The sequence below is a fragment of the Urocitellus parryii genome, chromosome 1 (genome assembly GCF_045843805.1).
Source record: "Urocitellus parryii isolate mUroPar1 chromosome 1, mUroPar1.hap1, whole genome shotgun sequence".
NCBI classification, from domain to species: Eukaryota; Metazoa; Chordata; class Mammalia; order Rodentia; family Sciuridae; genus Urocitellus; species Urocitellus parryii.
In genome coordinates, this window is record NC_135531.1 from 179,350,544 (window position 1) to 179,365,034 (window position 14,491).

The window sequence follows — 14,491 nt, forward strand, 5'->3', positions numbered from 1 at the left end:
GTTTTAAGCCTCAGTGATGCTCATGCACCTCAATTTGACCTAACATGTGCCAGCCACCACTTTGAGTGCTGGGGTCACAGAGGTGAGTCTTGCTATATCCTGTCTTTGAGGAGCTTGGAGTCCTAGGAGGAGATGGACAGGAAAGTAGGGACAGAGGTTGCTCTTGAGGGCAATGGAGGCAGAGGGGCAGCTGGTACCGGCTTGATCAAGAGCTGGAGACTGTTGAGGAGAGGTGGCCTGGGGACCCCATGGCATGAAGACTGTCCCTGGCAGGGAGCCTGTTGCTTCAATGCCAAACCACCCTGGTATCTATCTGCCCATTATGCTGCCTTCCCCCTACTCTACCTCTCTCCCCGCCTGTACCCCTCTCCCCTGGGTTCATTGTTCCTCTCTGCTTCCCCAAGTCCCAGACATCTGTGTCTCCTCTCCTCCAGCTGTCATGGGGGGAAATGAGTTTATACCTCCAGGGCATTATCTCAGAGCACATGTTAGAAAGTTTCCAAGTAAATTTTTCCATTTTGCAGAATGCTATATTGATTTGGGTGCATCTATTTCTGCTTTATACAGACAAAAGCTTTTTTAAAAAAAAATCCTAGAGAGAGAGGAATAAAATGAAAATTGAGTGAATTTAACGGTCCCAGAGTGTAGCATTTATCTCCTAGAACCCCCAGTACAACTGAATGAAGTAAGTGCTGTCGCCCCATTGTGTAGATGAGGAGATGGGACACAGAGTAAAGTGATTTGTCCAGGCCACCTGGCTAGTAAGTGGTCAGGATGGGATATGAATCCCACTGCCTCCGTGCTGTGCCCTTGCTTGCAATTTACTAAAGTGATGGATCCTGAATAATCCAGAATGTTCAAATGCTTTCCTGAGCTCATGTTCTGATGGCTACATTGCGGGCAGCAATGCGGCCTGGTTGGGCAAGCTCCCAAGGACTGATTGTGACTTGGGGGTGTGATTTGGAGAGTCCCAGGGGCTGGTCTGATCCTCTGCCTAATTAGGGAAGATATGAATTTGGGGAGAAAAGGAGATGTCTTAGTTCATTTTCTGTTGCTATAATAAAATACCTAAGGCGGGGTACTTAATAAGAAAAAGACGTTTATTCTAGCTCACAATTCTGATCTAAGGTTTAGGAGCTGCATCTCATGATGAGTTTCCTGCTGGCAGTGTCCTGAGGGGTTGCAGGGTATCACATGGTGAGTGACTTTTATAGCAAACCCTCTGGAGGTGACCCATTAACCCATACATCTGCTAATCATATGAGTGGATTAATCCATTCATGAGGGCAGAGCCCCAGTTACCTCTCGAAGTTCCCACCTGATCCCACCTTTTAGTGTCTCCTAATGGGGATTATATTTCAACATGAGTTTCAGAGGGGACAAACCATATTTAAACCATAGCAGGGGAAGGAATCAGACCTATAGCCCAGCAAGCAGATTTGCATCTGTGAGCCGGCCTCCAGTCGCATGCCCTTACATAACCGCCCAGACATCTGGGTGAATAGAGGATGATGCCTCCCACCTCCCACCCACTGGGACACATCCGTCCAGTGCACTGACCATCCTGGGAATGGGTGGGTGGACCTCAGCCCTTAGCACATGTCTTCAATCCACACGGCCCTGGAAGAGCTGTCTGCTTGTGTGGGTGGGAGCACAGAGAGGGAGCCGTGAGCCAAAGCCGCAGCGCCCACCAAGGCCAAGAGGTACCCAAGGTACCACCCCTGTCCCTGCAACAACAGCCTGCAGGACCCATGACATGAGCCTCAATTCTAGAGGCACGGGGCTTAGAGACCTCAGCAGTGTGGAGAACAGCTAGAGAACAGCTTTAGAAGCTGCAGGGCCACCAGCACTGATGCTGCAAAATCCATGCATGGAACTCATGGAGCATCCCTAGGGGCTCACCCAGTCCTGCTTCCTCTTAGTGTATCACACACTAAGAACAGTCAGTGACATCTCAATTTCTTCCATATATATATATATAGTTTTTTTTCTTTGCAGTGCTGGGAACTGAACCCAGGGCCTCTCACATGCTGGCAAAGCATAGAAAGCTTTTTCAGGGTTTGCTATAAAAGTCACTCACCATGTGATACCTTGCAACCCCTTAGGATACTGCCAGCAAGAAACTCATCATGAGATGCAGCTCCTAAACCTTTTTTTTTTTTTCTTATGATGACTTTATGGAGTTTTACTGCACATACTATAAAATGTACCCATTTATAAAGTCTGCAAGTCAATGGTTTTTAGTCTGTTCAGAACTATGCAGCCATTGCCACCATCAATTTTGTAATATTTTCATCACTGCAAAAATAAACCCTAGATGGTGGGCATTTGCTGCCATTTTCTGTGAGCCTCACATTCCCTAGCAACCACTGATCTTCTTTCCGTCTCTGGATTTGCCTACTTTAGACTTTTCATATAAGTATGATCATATAATGTGTGGCCCTTTGCAACTGGCTTCTTTCACTGAGCATAATACTTTCAAGGTTCATGCATGGTGGAGCAGGTATTGACACTTAGTTCCCTTTTATGGTTAAATGTTATTCCGTTATATGGATAGGCCATTTAGTTTCACCATTCATTCATTCGTTGATGTACATTTGGTGATTTATACTTTCTGGGGTATTACAAATAATGCGACTATGAACATTACTTCCTATTTTTTTTTAAATATTTATTTATTTATTTTTTAGTTATTGGCGGACACAACATCTTTGTTTATATGTGGTGCTGAGGATCGAACCCTGGGCCGCACACATGCCAGGCGAGCGTGCTACCACTTGAGCCACATCCCCAGCCCCCATTACTTCCTATTTTGAGACAGTATCTCATTAAGTTGCCTAGGCTGGCCTCATATTTGAGATCCTCCTGCCTCAGCCTCCCAAGTAGCTGGGATTAGAGGTACATACCCTGCATATGCCCAACTCATTCCTTTTTTTTTTTTTTTTTTTTGGTACTGGGGGTTGAACCCATGAGCCCTTTACCACTGAGGTACATACCCAGCCCATTTTATTTATTTTGACACAGGGTCTGGCTAGATTGCTAAGGGTCTTGCTAAGTTGCTGAGCTCGAGGCTGGCCTCCAATTTGTGATCCTCCTGTCTCTGCATCCTGAGTGGATGGGATTGCAGGTATACATCCCCGCACCTGGCTCATCTTCACTTTTTTCATGGTCTGCTCTGGGTATTTCTTGTCTGGAGCAAGTTGGAGGTCCTGGGGGTGGGGGAGGGGAAGGTTTGCAGAGTCAGACAGGCAGCTTTGGCAAAGTTCTGACAGTGAGAAAAGAGGTGGAGAACCTACAAAAATGTTTTCTGAAACCATTAGGGATGAGGGGTGTTACTCAGTGGTAGAGTGTGAGTTTAGTACGCACAAAGCCCTGGATCCATCCCCGGCACCAAGAAAGGAAAAACAAAAAGATTAGTCAGGTACAGTGGTGCACTGTAACCCCAGTGTCTCAAGAGGCTGAGGCAGAAGGATCACAAGTTCAAAGCCAGCCTCAGCAACTTAGTGAGGCCCTGAGCAACTTAGTGAGACTGTGTCTCAAAATAAAACATAAAAAGGGCTGGGGATGTGGCTCAGTGGTTAAGGGCCCCTGGGTTAAATCCTTGGTTTAAAAAAAAAAAAAAAAGGATAAAAAAAGATCAAGGGGAAGCCCAGCAGCTTGGGATGATTGCTGGGTTCTGGGTGAGGGTTTGGCTGCCTGCTCTTAAAGTGCATAATGCATTTTGGAAGGAGTTCTGCTCTGGTGTGGGTCTGAAGGGCCCTGTGTGCTGTCCTTACGACAGTCAATAGCTGACAGGCAGCCTCTGGGCCAGGTGAGTCTCCCAGCCACAATCACAGCCCAGGTTTTGGCCCTGCTAGGAAGTGAGAGGGGACAGGCAAGTCTAGGCAGAGACCAAGGTATCAGGACATCCAAACCTCTATGCCCTTTCCACAGATCAGGGCTGTGTGGGCCTCAGGCCTCCACCCAGCAGCTGCAATTTGATCCCCTCTCTGCTCTCTCACTAGACCTATAAATAGAACCTGAGAGCCTGGGCCTAGACCAGTTGATCCACCCTCATGCTCAGGCCACAGGCACAAGCAAGAGCGGGTAGACACCACTGCTGGGCCTCTGGGGACTCCAGGACTTGTATCACCTAGCCTGTCCCCGCCTCCACTGGCCTTCAGACCTGCAGCCAGCTTCATGCTGGGCATCAGGAGGGCAGAATTTGATGTGACCACTGCCCATGAGGAACTTGGAGAACAACACAAGTCCGTGTGTGTGTGCGCACGCACGCACACGCACACGCACACACATACACACACACACACACACACACACACCTTTGTCCTTGCACAACCCTTAAGAAAGTCAACCAGTGTCCCTGCCTTGAAACAGAGGGAACTAAGGCAGAGGGAGGCTACATAATTTGCCCAAAGGTGTCCAGCTAGCTAGTGACCTTGTGACCATGACTTGACCCCTGTAGCCTGGCCCAGACCCTCAGCCACCTGCCTAATAGCTCCCTTGACTCTTGTGGCTTTGTCTTTGCCTTGGGAATGCAGAGGAAGGAGCGGCCCCCGGGCAGGGAAGTCTCATATGGTGACCTGTCCACCCAGCATTTTCCTGTCCCAAGGACTGATGTCCTAGCAAGAAGTGCTTTAGAGGTGTGTCATGTTTGTGTAGGCTGGAGGGGAGTGGTAATAGGGATGGAACCCAGGGATGCTTTTACCTCTACACCCCAGCCGTTTTTTATTTTTTATTTTGAGACAGGGTCTCTGTAAATTGCTGAGTCTTTCGCTAAGTTGTTGAGGCTGGCCTCGAGCCTGCAATCCTCCTACCTCAGCCTCTGGAGTAGCTGAGATTCCAGGTCCATGCCCAGCTGTCAGGGACTTTTAAGTGGATTGCTAGACTGCCAGGACTGGGAGGGACTTGGAGAGGATCTAGTTCAGTGGCTCGTGTCAGAGAAGCCTCTCAGATAAATTTGGTGATACTCCAGTGTCCCAGTACCAGTTGGGCACAGAGATGGGCCCAGCCCCAGATTCCTGGCCTCTGCCACTGACATCCCTCTGCTGTGGCTGCCCTTCAACTCTCTAAAAGGAAGCAGATACCAAATTTGCTCCAAAATTGTTTGGAGCAATGACCTTGAGGGCCATCCCATACAATCCCTTCCTACCTGTGATGCTGGGTCTGGGGTACAGTGTAGGTAAGACTCAAGGTCTGAGTCTGAGACCCTTCCTTAACTTTGGGTTGGCTCCATTTGTTTTTAGTCAGTAAGCAATCTGGGCTTCTTCAAGCACCATCAGGTGGCACATGTGTGTGTGTAGCCTTCCTTGGCTTCCCCTTGGGAGGTGGTGTCAGTCCCCTGGACAAGAGCCCCAGCCAGGCCTGCACCCCTCCGAGCTACCCAGCACCCATGTCCAGTCCTTGATGAATGTTCTTATCCGAGCCCCCTCCCCCACATGCACAGATGAGATGGGCACCAGCCAAGAGTGGCCCCTGTGTCTCCTGCAAGTCTTTATACTTCTCTGAGCATTCCGCACACTTACTTAGGAGACAGGAGGAAGTGAGCAAAGACAAGTACAGGCTGTTGTCCAGGAGGGGATCTACTTGGAATCCACATCCTAGCAAGTGTGGGAACACCGTCTGGAAGCCTCTGTGTGCTCCCCTCCCTCCCTCTCAGGGCAGAACTGCCCCCTGGCTCTGCGCAGCTGAGATGCCCGAACCAGCCTTGCCTGACCACAGGGGAAGCCTCGACCCTCCCACCCACAGGGACCCTGGAATCTCTGGGAGGGTCCCTGATGCTGGGCTGTGGAGCCGCTGCCCCAGCTCCGCTCCCACCAGCTCTCATCCTGTTCCTGGGGCCAGCAGGGTTCAGGTGGGGTCTCCACCTCCTCCTCCTCCACCTCTTGCCTGCTGCTGGTGCAGAGCTCGGCTTCTGCTGGCGACCAGTATGTGCTTAGTAATCACTTGCCCTTTACCAAGTGCTTAACACGTGCCCAGTGTTGTTCTGAGCTCTCTGTCTCTCTGTCTCCCTTTTACAGTTGGGGAAATTGAGTCACAGACAGGCGCTAAGTCACTCCGTAGGTACTAGAGTCAATCAGAACACAGCAGTCTGGCTTTTTTTTTTTTTTTTTTTTTTTTTTGTACCAGGGATTGAACTCAGGGGCACTCGGCCACTAAGCTACATCCCCAGCCCTATTTTGTATTTTATTTAGGGACAGGGTCTCACTGAGTTGCTCAGCTCCTCGTCATGGCTAAGGCTGGCTTTGAACTTGCGATCCTCCTGCCTCAGCCTCCCATGCCTGGCTGTCTGGCTCCTTCTAGAGCACAGCCCTTGCTGTCATGGTGTGTGACTCCAAGTCTGCAAGGTGGGGTGGGTCCAGAAGCCCATGGGCACTTAACAAAGGGTAGTTCATCTCCCTCACTGGGTTACATCCCAGAACCAGGCAGAAAGTCTCCTTTCCCATTTTGCAGGAGGTCGAGTCTGGTGAGATGGGGTGCAGGGAGTGCCTGGTACTGTGTGTCCTGTGTAGGCGTGGCCCCTCCATCTGGAGTCAGGAAGCAGGCATGGTCGCCACAAAACCACCCACAGGGGCTTAGCTTGGCCAGTCCCTGCTGTCCTATAAGAGACAAGGGTGATGTTTTAAAACCACTTGAAAGAGTGAGAGGTTAAGGGGGCAGAGGCAGGATGGGAACGGTGTCCTGTAACTCTCAAAGGACAGTCACTGCCTGGAACCAGGTTCTCAACCCTTCTGAGCCTCAGTTTCTCCAGTTTAAACTGGGACACGACTGTAATCCCAGTAACTTCAGAGGCTGAAGGCAGGAGGATTGCAAGTTCAAGGCCAGCCTGAGCAACTCTGTGAAACCCTGACTCAAAATAAAAAGTGCCAGGGATATAGCTCAGTGGTAAAGCATGTGTGGGTTCAGTCCCCAGTACCACGAAAGAGATGCATTTTAGTAATATGCATGCTTATTTACATGCATGCATGTAGTATGCATTCACATAAGGAACAAGATCCAGTAGCAGACTTACTATCTACCTTAATGTGTGTGAGTGTGGTGGGAGGGGGGGTTCTGCAGATTGAATCCCCACTCTACTGTAATTTGAAATTAAAGGTAAGTTTAACTAGTACTCAGAGAACTCTTTGACAATTGAATTTGTGATTTGACATCGATCCGTTCTGGTGACACACAGGTCCTGCCAATACTCTGTGGTTCGTTGCTTCATACGTGAAGGAAAGAGCCAATTTCAATTAGAAGTTGGTAGCAATTAAAATGTCATTTTCCCACCTGCTTCAGTCGTCAGCTTTTTTACTGCTGTGACTAAATGACCCGGCCAGCACCACTGTAGGGGAGGAAGAGTTTATTTGAGGGCTCAGGATTTCAGAGGTCACCTTCCCTAGACAGCTGGCTCCATTTCCTTGGGGCTGGAGGTGAGGCCAGACATCATGGTGGAGGAGTAGCAGAGGGCACCAGCTCACATCACAATCAGAAAGCAGAGAGTGTCTCCACTTGACAGATACAAAATATATACCCCATAGCCACGTCCCCAGTGAACCACTTCCTCCAGCCACAGCCCACCTGCCTCCGGTTACCACTCAGTGAATCTCATCAGGGGGGTCAATTGACGTGATTAGGTTAAGGCTAGAACCCAATCACTTCTCCAAACCTTCTTGCATCGTCTCATGAGCTTTTGGGGGACACCACTCTAAACCATAACACCATCGAAGGGCACCCACCGTATCTCAGGGTCCAATTCATTCCCATGTCTCCCTAGACCCTCGGAGGAGGATTTTGGTGTTCATCCATTCATTCAGCAAACATTGAGCACCAGGTCTGTGCCAGGTCCGGTGACAAACAGTGACGCCCAGAGTCATAAGAGGAGGCCCTGCCCAGGAACATGTTAACCCTGCCAGTAACCATAGACAACAACACACACCCATGACGAGGCTGGGTTGAGTGGCCACTCCTGGCTGGTGACACTGTCCAGAGCATAATCCTTTGGAAAAGAAGTATGTGACTGCGCAGCATCGGCTGTGTAAGCGCCATGTCCTCCTTCCCAGGATTCCCACCCCTGCCAATTTGTCCTGAGGAGGTAATTCTGCAGGAGAGGCAAAGGGTGGGGGGCAGGAGTCCGTCACCCTCCTCTTCCTGAGTCTGTGCCCTCCTCAGGGCAGGAGCTGGTCTTGCTCAGCATGTCCCCTGATGCTAGCACATGGTAGCACTCAGAGAATGCCTGCTCAGTGAGGGTGTGACCCTCCACAGTGGACAAAAGGGGGCATCAGGGGCAGGAGGGAACAATCAGTGATGGAGTTCCTGCTTTCTCTTACAGCCACCAAAATGTCAGGAGAGATGGACAAGCCACTGATCAGCCGCCGCCTGGTGGACAGTGACGGCAGCCTCGCGGAGACCCCCAGCAAGGCCCCCAAAGTGGGCATTCTGGGCAGTGGGGACTTTGCCCGCTCCCTGGCCACACGCCTTATAGGCTCTGGCTTCAGCGTGGTGGTGGGAAGCCGTAATCCCAAGCGCACAGCCGGGCTGTTCCCCTCCTCAGCCCAGGTGACTCTGAGGGAGGAGGCGGTGAGCTCCCCAGAAGTCATCTTCGTGGCTGTGTTCCGGGAGCACTACTCCTCGCTGTGTGATCTCAGTGACCAGCTGGCCGGCAAGATCCTGGTGGACGTGAGCAATCCCACGGAGCAGGAGCACCTCCAGCATCGAGAGTCCAACGCCGAATACCTGGCCTCTCTCTTCCCCACCTGCACTGTGGTCAAGGCCTTCAACGTCATCTCTGCCTGGACCCTGCAGGCTGGCCCGAGGGATGGGAACAGGCAGGTATGTTCAGGGAGAATAACAACCATCATCACAATAAATATAAATGGCTCATTTTCTTTGAGGGCTATCAGCATGCCAAGCTTTATATGCACCTTGTCTTAGCCAATCTTGCACATCACTGCCAAATTCCATTGTCCAGCCAGGAAACTGAGGCTTAGAGATGCTGATGATCTTATTTCAAAGCATATAGCTGATGAAGGATTTGAATCCTAGTCATATGGCTCTGAAACCTATTGTGTTGCTCAGCCTTTTGTCACTGTGACAAAATACCTGAGATAAATCAGCTTAAAGGAGGAAAGATGTATTTTGGCTGATGGTGTCAGAAGTTTCAGTTCACAATCAACTGGCTCCATTGCTCTGGGCCAATAGTAAGTCAGGATATGTTGGCCAGGAAGGCATGGTAGAGAAAAGCTGCTCACTTCATGGTGACTAGTCAAAAAGAGACAGAAAGGCTGGAACAAAATATACCCTTCAGGGATACACTGTCAGCTATTTACTCCCTCCTAGAGTTTCTGCCACCTCCCAACAGTGCCACCAGCTGGGGACCAAGCCTTCAACAGGACTTTGGAGAAGTTTTTTGTGTTTTGTTTTGTTTTGTTTTGTTTTGTTTTTTAAGAGAGAGAGAGAGAGAGAATTTTAATATTTATTTTTTAATTTTTTCAGTGGACACAACATCTTTGTTGTGGTGCTGAGGATCGAACCCGGGCCACATGCATGCCAGGCGAGGGCGCTACCGCTTGAGCCACATCCCCAGCCCTGAAGGAGTTCTTGATCCAAATCAGAGCACCCATGTTCTTTCTCTTATGGTGACTGGTTTCCCAGGGGATGAGGAGAAAAGGGTGGTGACTTTTTAGTATTTGGAGCCAAACAGGAGAGACTTTGCCTGCAGAACTGGAGTCAGGAAGAAAAAAAAGAACACATTTCCATACCAGGCCCTGAGAAGACAGGCAGGTCCCACACTTTATCAGGTTTATGCCAAGGACTTCTAAGAACTGAGAAAGTTTCTTAGGACAATCAGCAGCAGGTTTGGTGAGGGGAAATAGATCTCTGGAGAATAGTCAGAGCTGTGTGCATCTCTTGGCAGGAGGAGCTCCTACCCAGACAAGGTGGGTTTTAATGCCCAAAAGGTCACCTGCACCTTTATGGGGGAGAGGGCCAGACTCCACACCTATGGGAGAATGCCCACCACTGAGTCCAGCCGGGTGCCAGGCTCTGTGAGACAGTCCAGAGGAACTGGCCAGCCTGACTGTAGGTCTGAGTACACTCTGCATGGCAGAACTCCTGCAGTGGGTGAGAGTGGGGTGCAGGGTCTGGAGGGACCGGAGCAAGCGAGCTAGCTGGAGAAGACTGAAGTGGGCTTTGACCTGGACCTGCCTCATATTAGCAGAGAGGGCTTTTGAGGCTGAGGGGCCAACCTGAAAAGCCAAAAAGGCAAGGAAAAAAATGCTCTCGGGCCTCAGTATCTTCATCTGAAAAATGGGGACAGTTGTACCTACCTGCAGGCTTGTGGCAAGGCCGAGGATCATGTGAATAAAGGCAGCACAGACTACGTGCTCTGTTAGTGAACCACAATGACCCCAGGAGTGCCTGGAGATCCAAGGACACTAGGGTGCATTCAGTGGACGCTCATAAGAAACAGCTGGGCCAGGGGCAGAGAAGGGAGGCAGGGCTGGCATGGGAAAGGCCTCATGGGTGGGCTGAGGTCCCTGTGGAACCAAGGGACATCATCAAAGGGCACACTTCCATACTGAGGGATGGAGCTTGCGGCCAGGGGTACACATTCAGGCCCGTGTCTGGACCTTGTCACTGAGTAACTCCAAGGCAGGCTGCAGTCATGAAAGCCATTCTTCCTGGGACCAGGGAAGCTAACTAGGTGGGCATTTGGCCTGTGGCTATTGGTATCCCTGAGCTGGGCAGGACGCTCACTTGCAGTTTCCCTCCTTGAGTGGTGGACCTTGCTGTGCATGCTGGGCTTGAGCCCCGGAGGCCACAGGGGGCCCTGAGAAGACCCCTGGCCTGGGAGTCAGCCACCTGATGCTGACTGTTGATTGACCACTCACTTGGACGGGCGCCCTGTGCCTTATTGTTCTCAGCTGACAGTGAGGAGTTTGGCCCAGGTGGTCACTGAGATCCTGCCCACTCCTAGAGCCTGTGACCACATATAATTGTCTTCTTTCCTCCTCACAGGTGCCCATCTGTAGTGACCAGCCAGAAGCCAAGCGTACCGTCTCAGAGATGGTGCACGCCATGGGCTTCATGCCTGTGGACGTGGGATCCCTAGCATCAGCCCGGGAGGTAGAGGCCATGCCCTTGCGCCTCCTCCCAGGCTGGAAGGTGCCCACCCTTCTGGCCCTGGGGCTCTTTGTCTGCTTCTATGCCTACAACTTCGTCCGCGATGTGCTGCACCCCTATGTGCAACACGGCAAGAACAAGTTCTACAAGCTGCCCGTGTCTGTGGTCAACACCACGCTGCCCTGTGTGGCCTATGTGCTCTTGTCCCTGGTCTACCTGCCTGGCGTGCTGGCAGCCACTCTGCAGCTGCGACGAGGCACCAAATACCGCCGCTTCCCCGACTGGTTGGACCACTGGCTGCAGCACCGCAAGCAGATTGGGCTGCTCAGCTTCTACTGCGCGTCTCTGCACGCCGTCTACAGCTTCTGCCTGCCTCTGCTGCGCTCCTCCCGCTACGAGCTGGTCAACCTGGCTGTCGATCAGGTATCAGCCCCACACCCTCCCTTTCCCGCCCCTTGGCCTGCACTGTCTGTCCAGCACTGTCTGTGTACCTGGTGCTGCTGGGCCAGTGGCTGCCTGCAGATCCTGCTCCTGGGGTGGTGCCCACGTCCAGCTGCCCATGACTTTGAGTGTCAGGGTGCATTCAGTGGAAGCTCACAAGAAACATGTCCCTCAGGCATGCTTGAGGGACAGTTGGGAGGCCTGGGAGGCTGGAGCCAGGGGGGCAGGTGGTGCGCAGGCCTGAGAGATGGAAGCCAGATCCCAGGGCCTTGAAGGTCAAGGAAGGGCTTGGCCCTTGGCCCTTGAGAGGAGCAGGGAGCCAGTGCAGGGTCCAGTGACTCAGTCTTGCTGGTGATCTGCCTGATGCTTCACCGCTAGAAGTGGAGGTGGTGGCAGCAGGATGGAGGGGCACAGGGCCAGGAAGGGACCGGAGGCGGATTGGGTAGCAGGAGCGCACAGAATTGCAGATGGAATGGGCTTGGGGTCGCCGGCTACGGGGCAAGGATGTCTCGGGGGATTTTGGTCTGAGCACCTGGGAGGATTCAGTTGATGCCATCAGCTAAGTTGCGGAGGCCTTCCGGAGTGAGTGTTTCTGGTTTGTGGCTTTTTTTAATTTTGGGGGGCTGGGATTTTTATTCATTTGGAAAAGCCATATGGTGTTCCTTTGCCAGCAGCAGCCCTGGGAAAGGGGGGGGCCTCTGGGCCGAGCCAGGTGGAACAGAGGCGGTGTCAGCTGGCAGCCGGACTCCCAGAAACAGGCCCGTGGCGCTCAAGCCCCACTCTGCCGACTCCAGCTCCTGAACCCCACCTCCAGGCCCCCCACCCCTGGGCCGGCTGGTGCGAGGGTCCCTCCCACTCCAGGATGGGTCGTGTGGCAGGGCTGGCCCAGGCGCTGTGAGACTCTTCTCCTCCACCCCTGGTCCAGCCTGGGTGGGCCTGCAGCTCCTGACCCCACTCTGGATGCCGTGACCCTCCCCAGGCACGCCCAGCACATGGTCTCAAAGGTTGGGGACCCAGGGGATGGGCAAGCAAGGCTGGCACCTGCCAAGGAACCACAGAACTCAGCCCCTGCTCCTCTCGGGGCTCCTGCTCTCTTGCTGGCAGCTTCTCAGGGGCCCTTGTCTTCCCCACCCACAGACACCTGGCACCATCGCCTCTGTGGGCTCAGTCTCTCCTAAGGGAGAGGAAGAACCCCAGACTTCAGGCAGAGAAGCGCGAGGCCTGCTAGAAATGAGAGGCAAGGAAAAAAAAAATAATAGTCACGAACCCTTAAAAAAGAGCTTGTTGTGTTCCGGGTACCATTCTAAGAGTGTTACAGACATACCCACTGTGAATTCATTTGATCCTTGTCTTATCTCTGTAAGGCAGAGGAAAACTCAAGCACAGAGAGGTTAAGTAGCTGGACCAAAGTCACAAAGCCAATAAGGAGCAGAGCTAAGATTCAGACTTAGCCATTCTACTCCAGATCAATGCTATACCCATGGTGCTTTTTCCTGGGAAAACAGCCAAATTAGCAGTAGAGTATATGATCTCAGAACTGGGTCATTCATTCCTTTACTCATTCACTGAGCACCTACTCTACTAGGCCCTGGGGAGGAGGGGGGTACAGAGAAAAGTAAGATTGACCTTAGCAGGTGTTGTGTGCAGGCCTGAAGGCCAAGCCCTGGATTCTTACCCTCCAGTGTCTTGACATTGAGCAAATCCCAGGTCCTCTTTTGCCCTGAGGTTGTGGTGTGTAGATCAAGGTCTCTCCTACTCTAATGTTGATGCTCTTAAATTTTTTTTCCCCTTGATACTGGGGATTGAACCTAGGGGTGTTCTACCACTCAGCTACAGCCCCAGTCCTTTTTATTTTGTATGTTGAGACAGGGTCTCTCTAAGTGGCCCAGTCTGGCCTTGAACTTGCTGCTTCAGCCATCCGTGTAGCTGGGATTACAGGTGTGGAACATGGCACCAGTGGGCAGATACTTTCTGACTTCTAAAGAGCTGTTCCTCTCCACAGGAGGCTCTGTGGGGTTCTTGGGAGGACTGTGCTGCCCAGGACGGGGCAGACCCTGAGAGTGGAAGAACCTGAGCCCTGTGTTTGGGGAACAGGAAGCCCTCTCCTCTGAGTAGCAGGTGTTTTAGGACTTTCTCTAAATTCCTCTGTTTTTTTTTTTTTTTTCTCTCCAGTACCACCACCACCCTCTTTTTAAAAATTTTGATACAGGGCCTTGACAAGGCTGGCCTTGAACTTGCAGTCCTCCTGCCTCCACCTCCTAAATTGGGATGACTGTTGTGACCACAGTGCCCTATGCCTTCCTCTAAATGCGCTACCTGGCCAAGGCTCTCCTTGATGTCATGTTAACCAATTTTGCTTTAATGCCAATACAGGGCACAGAGGGGCACAGACAAGGTAATTTTCCCCATATTCCAAAGCCATCTAGGGCTGCAGGCTCTGTGGAGGTTGCCAGGCAACCATCACTCTGCAGGATGGGATGGCATCAAAGGCTGGCCATGCAAAGGGGCTTCAACTTGTTCCACAAAGTTCTCAAGGTAGAACCGGACTAAGGCACTATGTCTGGGGGCGTGGTCAGAGGGCAGCTGTGTCTGGGGGCGTGGTCAGAGGGCAGCTGTGTCTGGGGGCGTGGTCAGAAGGCTGCTAGAGTTGACATGAAGCAGCCCAGAGCAGGGAGTAGCTTAACCTGGAGGTGCTTAATTAAACCTGTTGAATGCTCTGGGTCCTGTACGTGGGCACCTGAGTCTGTTATGCATCCAGTCCCCCAGAGCAGACCTCCCTGGTGGCACGCGCCTCGAGTGTAGCTTCCCCTGCCTGCCATCCGCCGCCTCCCCATAGCACCTCACTAGTGCTGCTCTGCACCCAGGGGCCCACTGTGCTCTTTAGGTTAAGGAACACCTTAGCCTGGGCGCGAGAAACTCCTCCTGGGCTTCCTGGAAGTCCCTGAGTCTG

At 52.0% G+C, this 14,491-nt stretch overlaps 1 protein-coding gene across 5 annotated transcripts in view; it reads left to right on the forward strand.

Moving 5' to 3' along the window:
* The window catches only part of Steap3 (STEAP3 metalloreductase), an 80,358-nt gene that overhangs the window by 15,950 nt on the left and 49,917 nt on the right, over positions 1–14,491 (forward strand). For all 5 annotated transcript variants that reach the window (XM_077802278.1, XM_026410573.2, XM_026410574.2 and 2 more), the window contains exons 2-3: positions 8,309–8,808; positions 10,996–11,523. In XM_077802278.1, coding sequence (XP_077658404.1) covers positions 8,317–8,808; positions 10,996–11,523 — 1,020 coding nt within the window. In that variant the 5' untranslated portion in view covers positions 8,309–8,316. The remainder of the gene's footprint in view (positions 1–8,308; positions 8,809–10,995; positions 11,524–14,491) is intronic.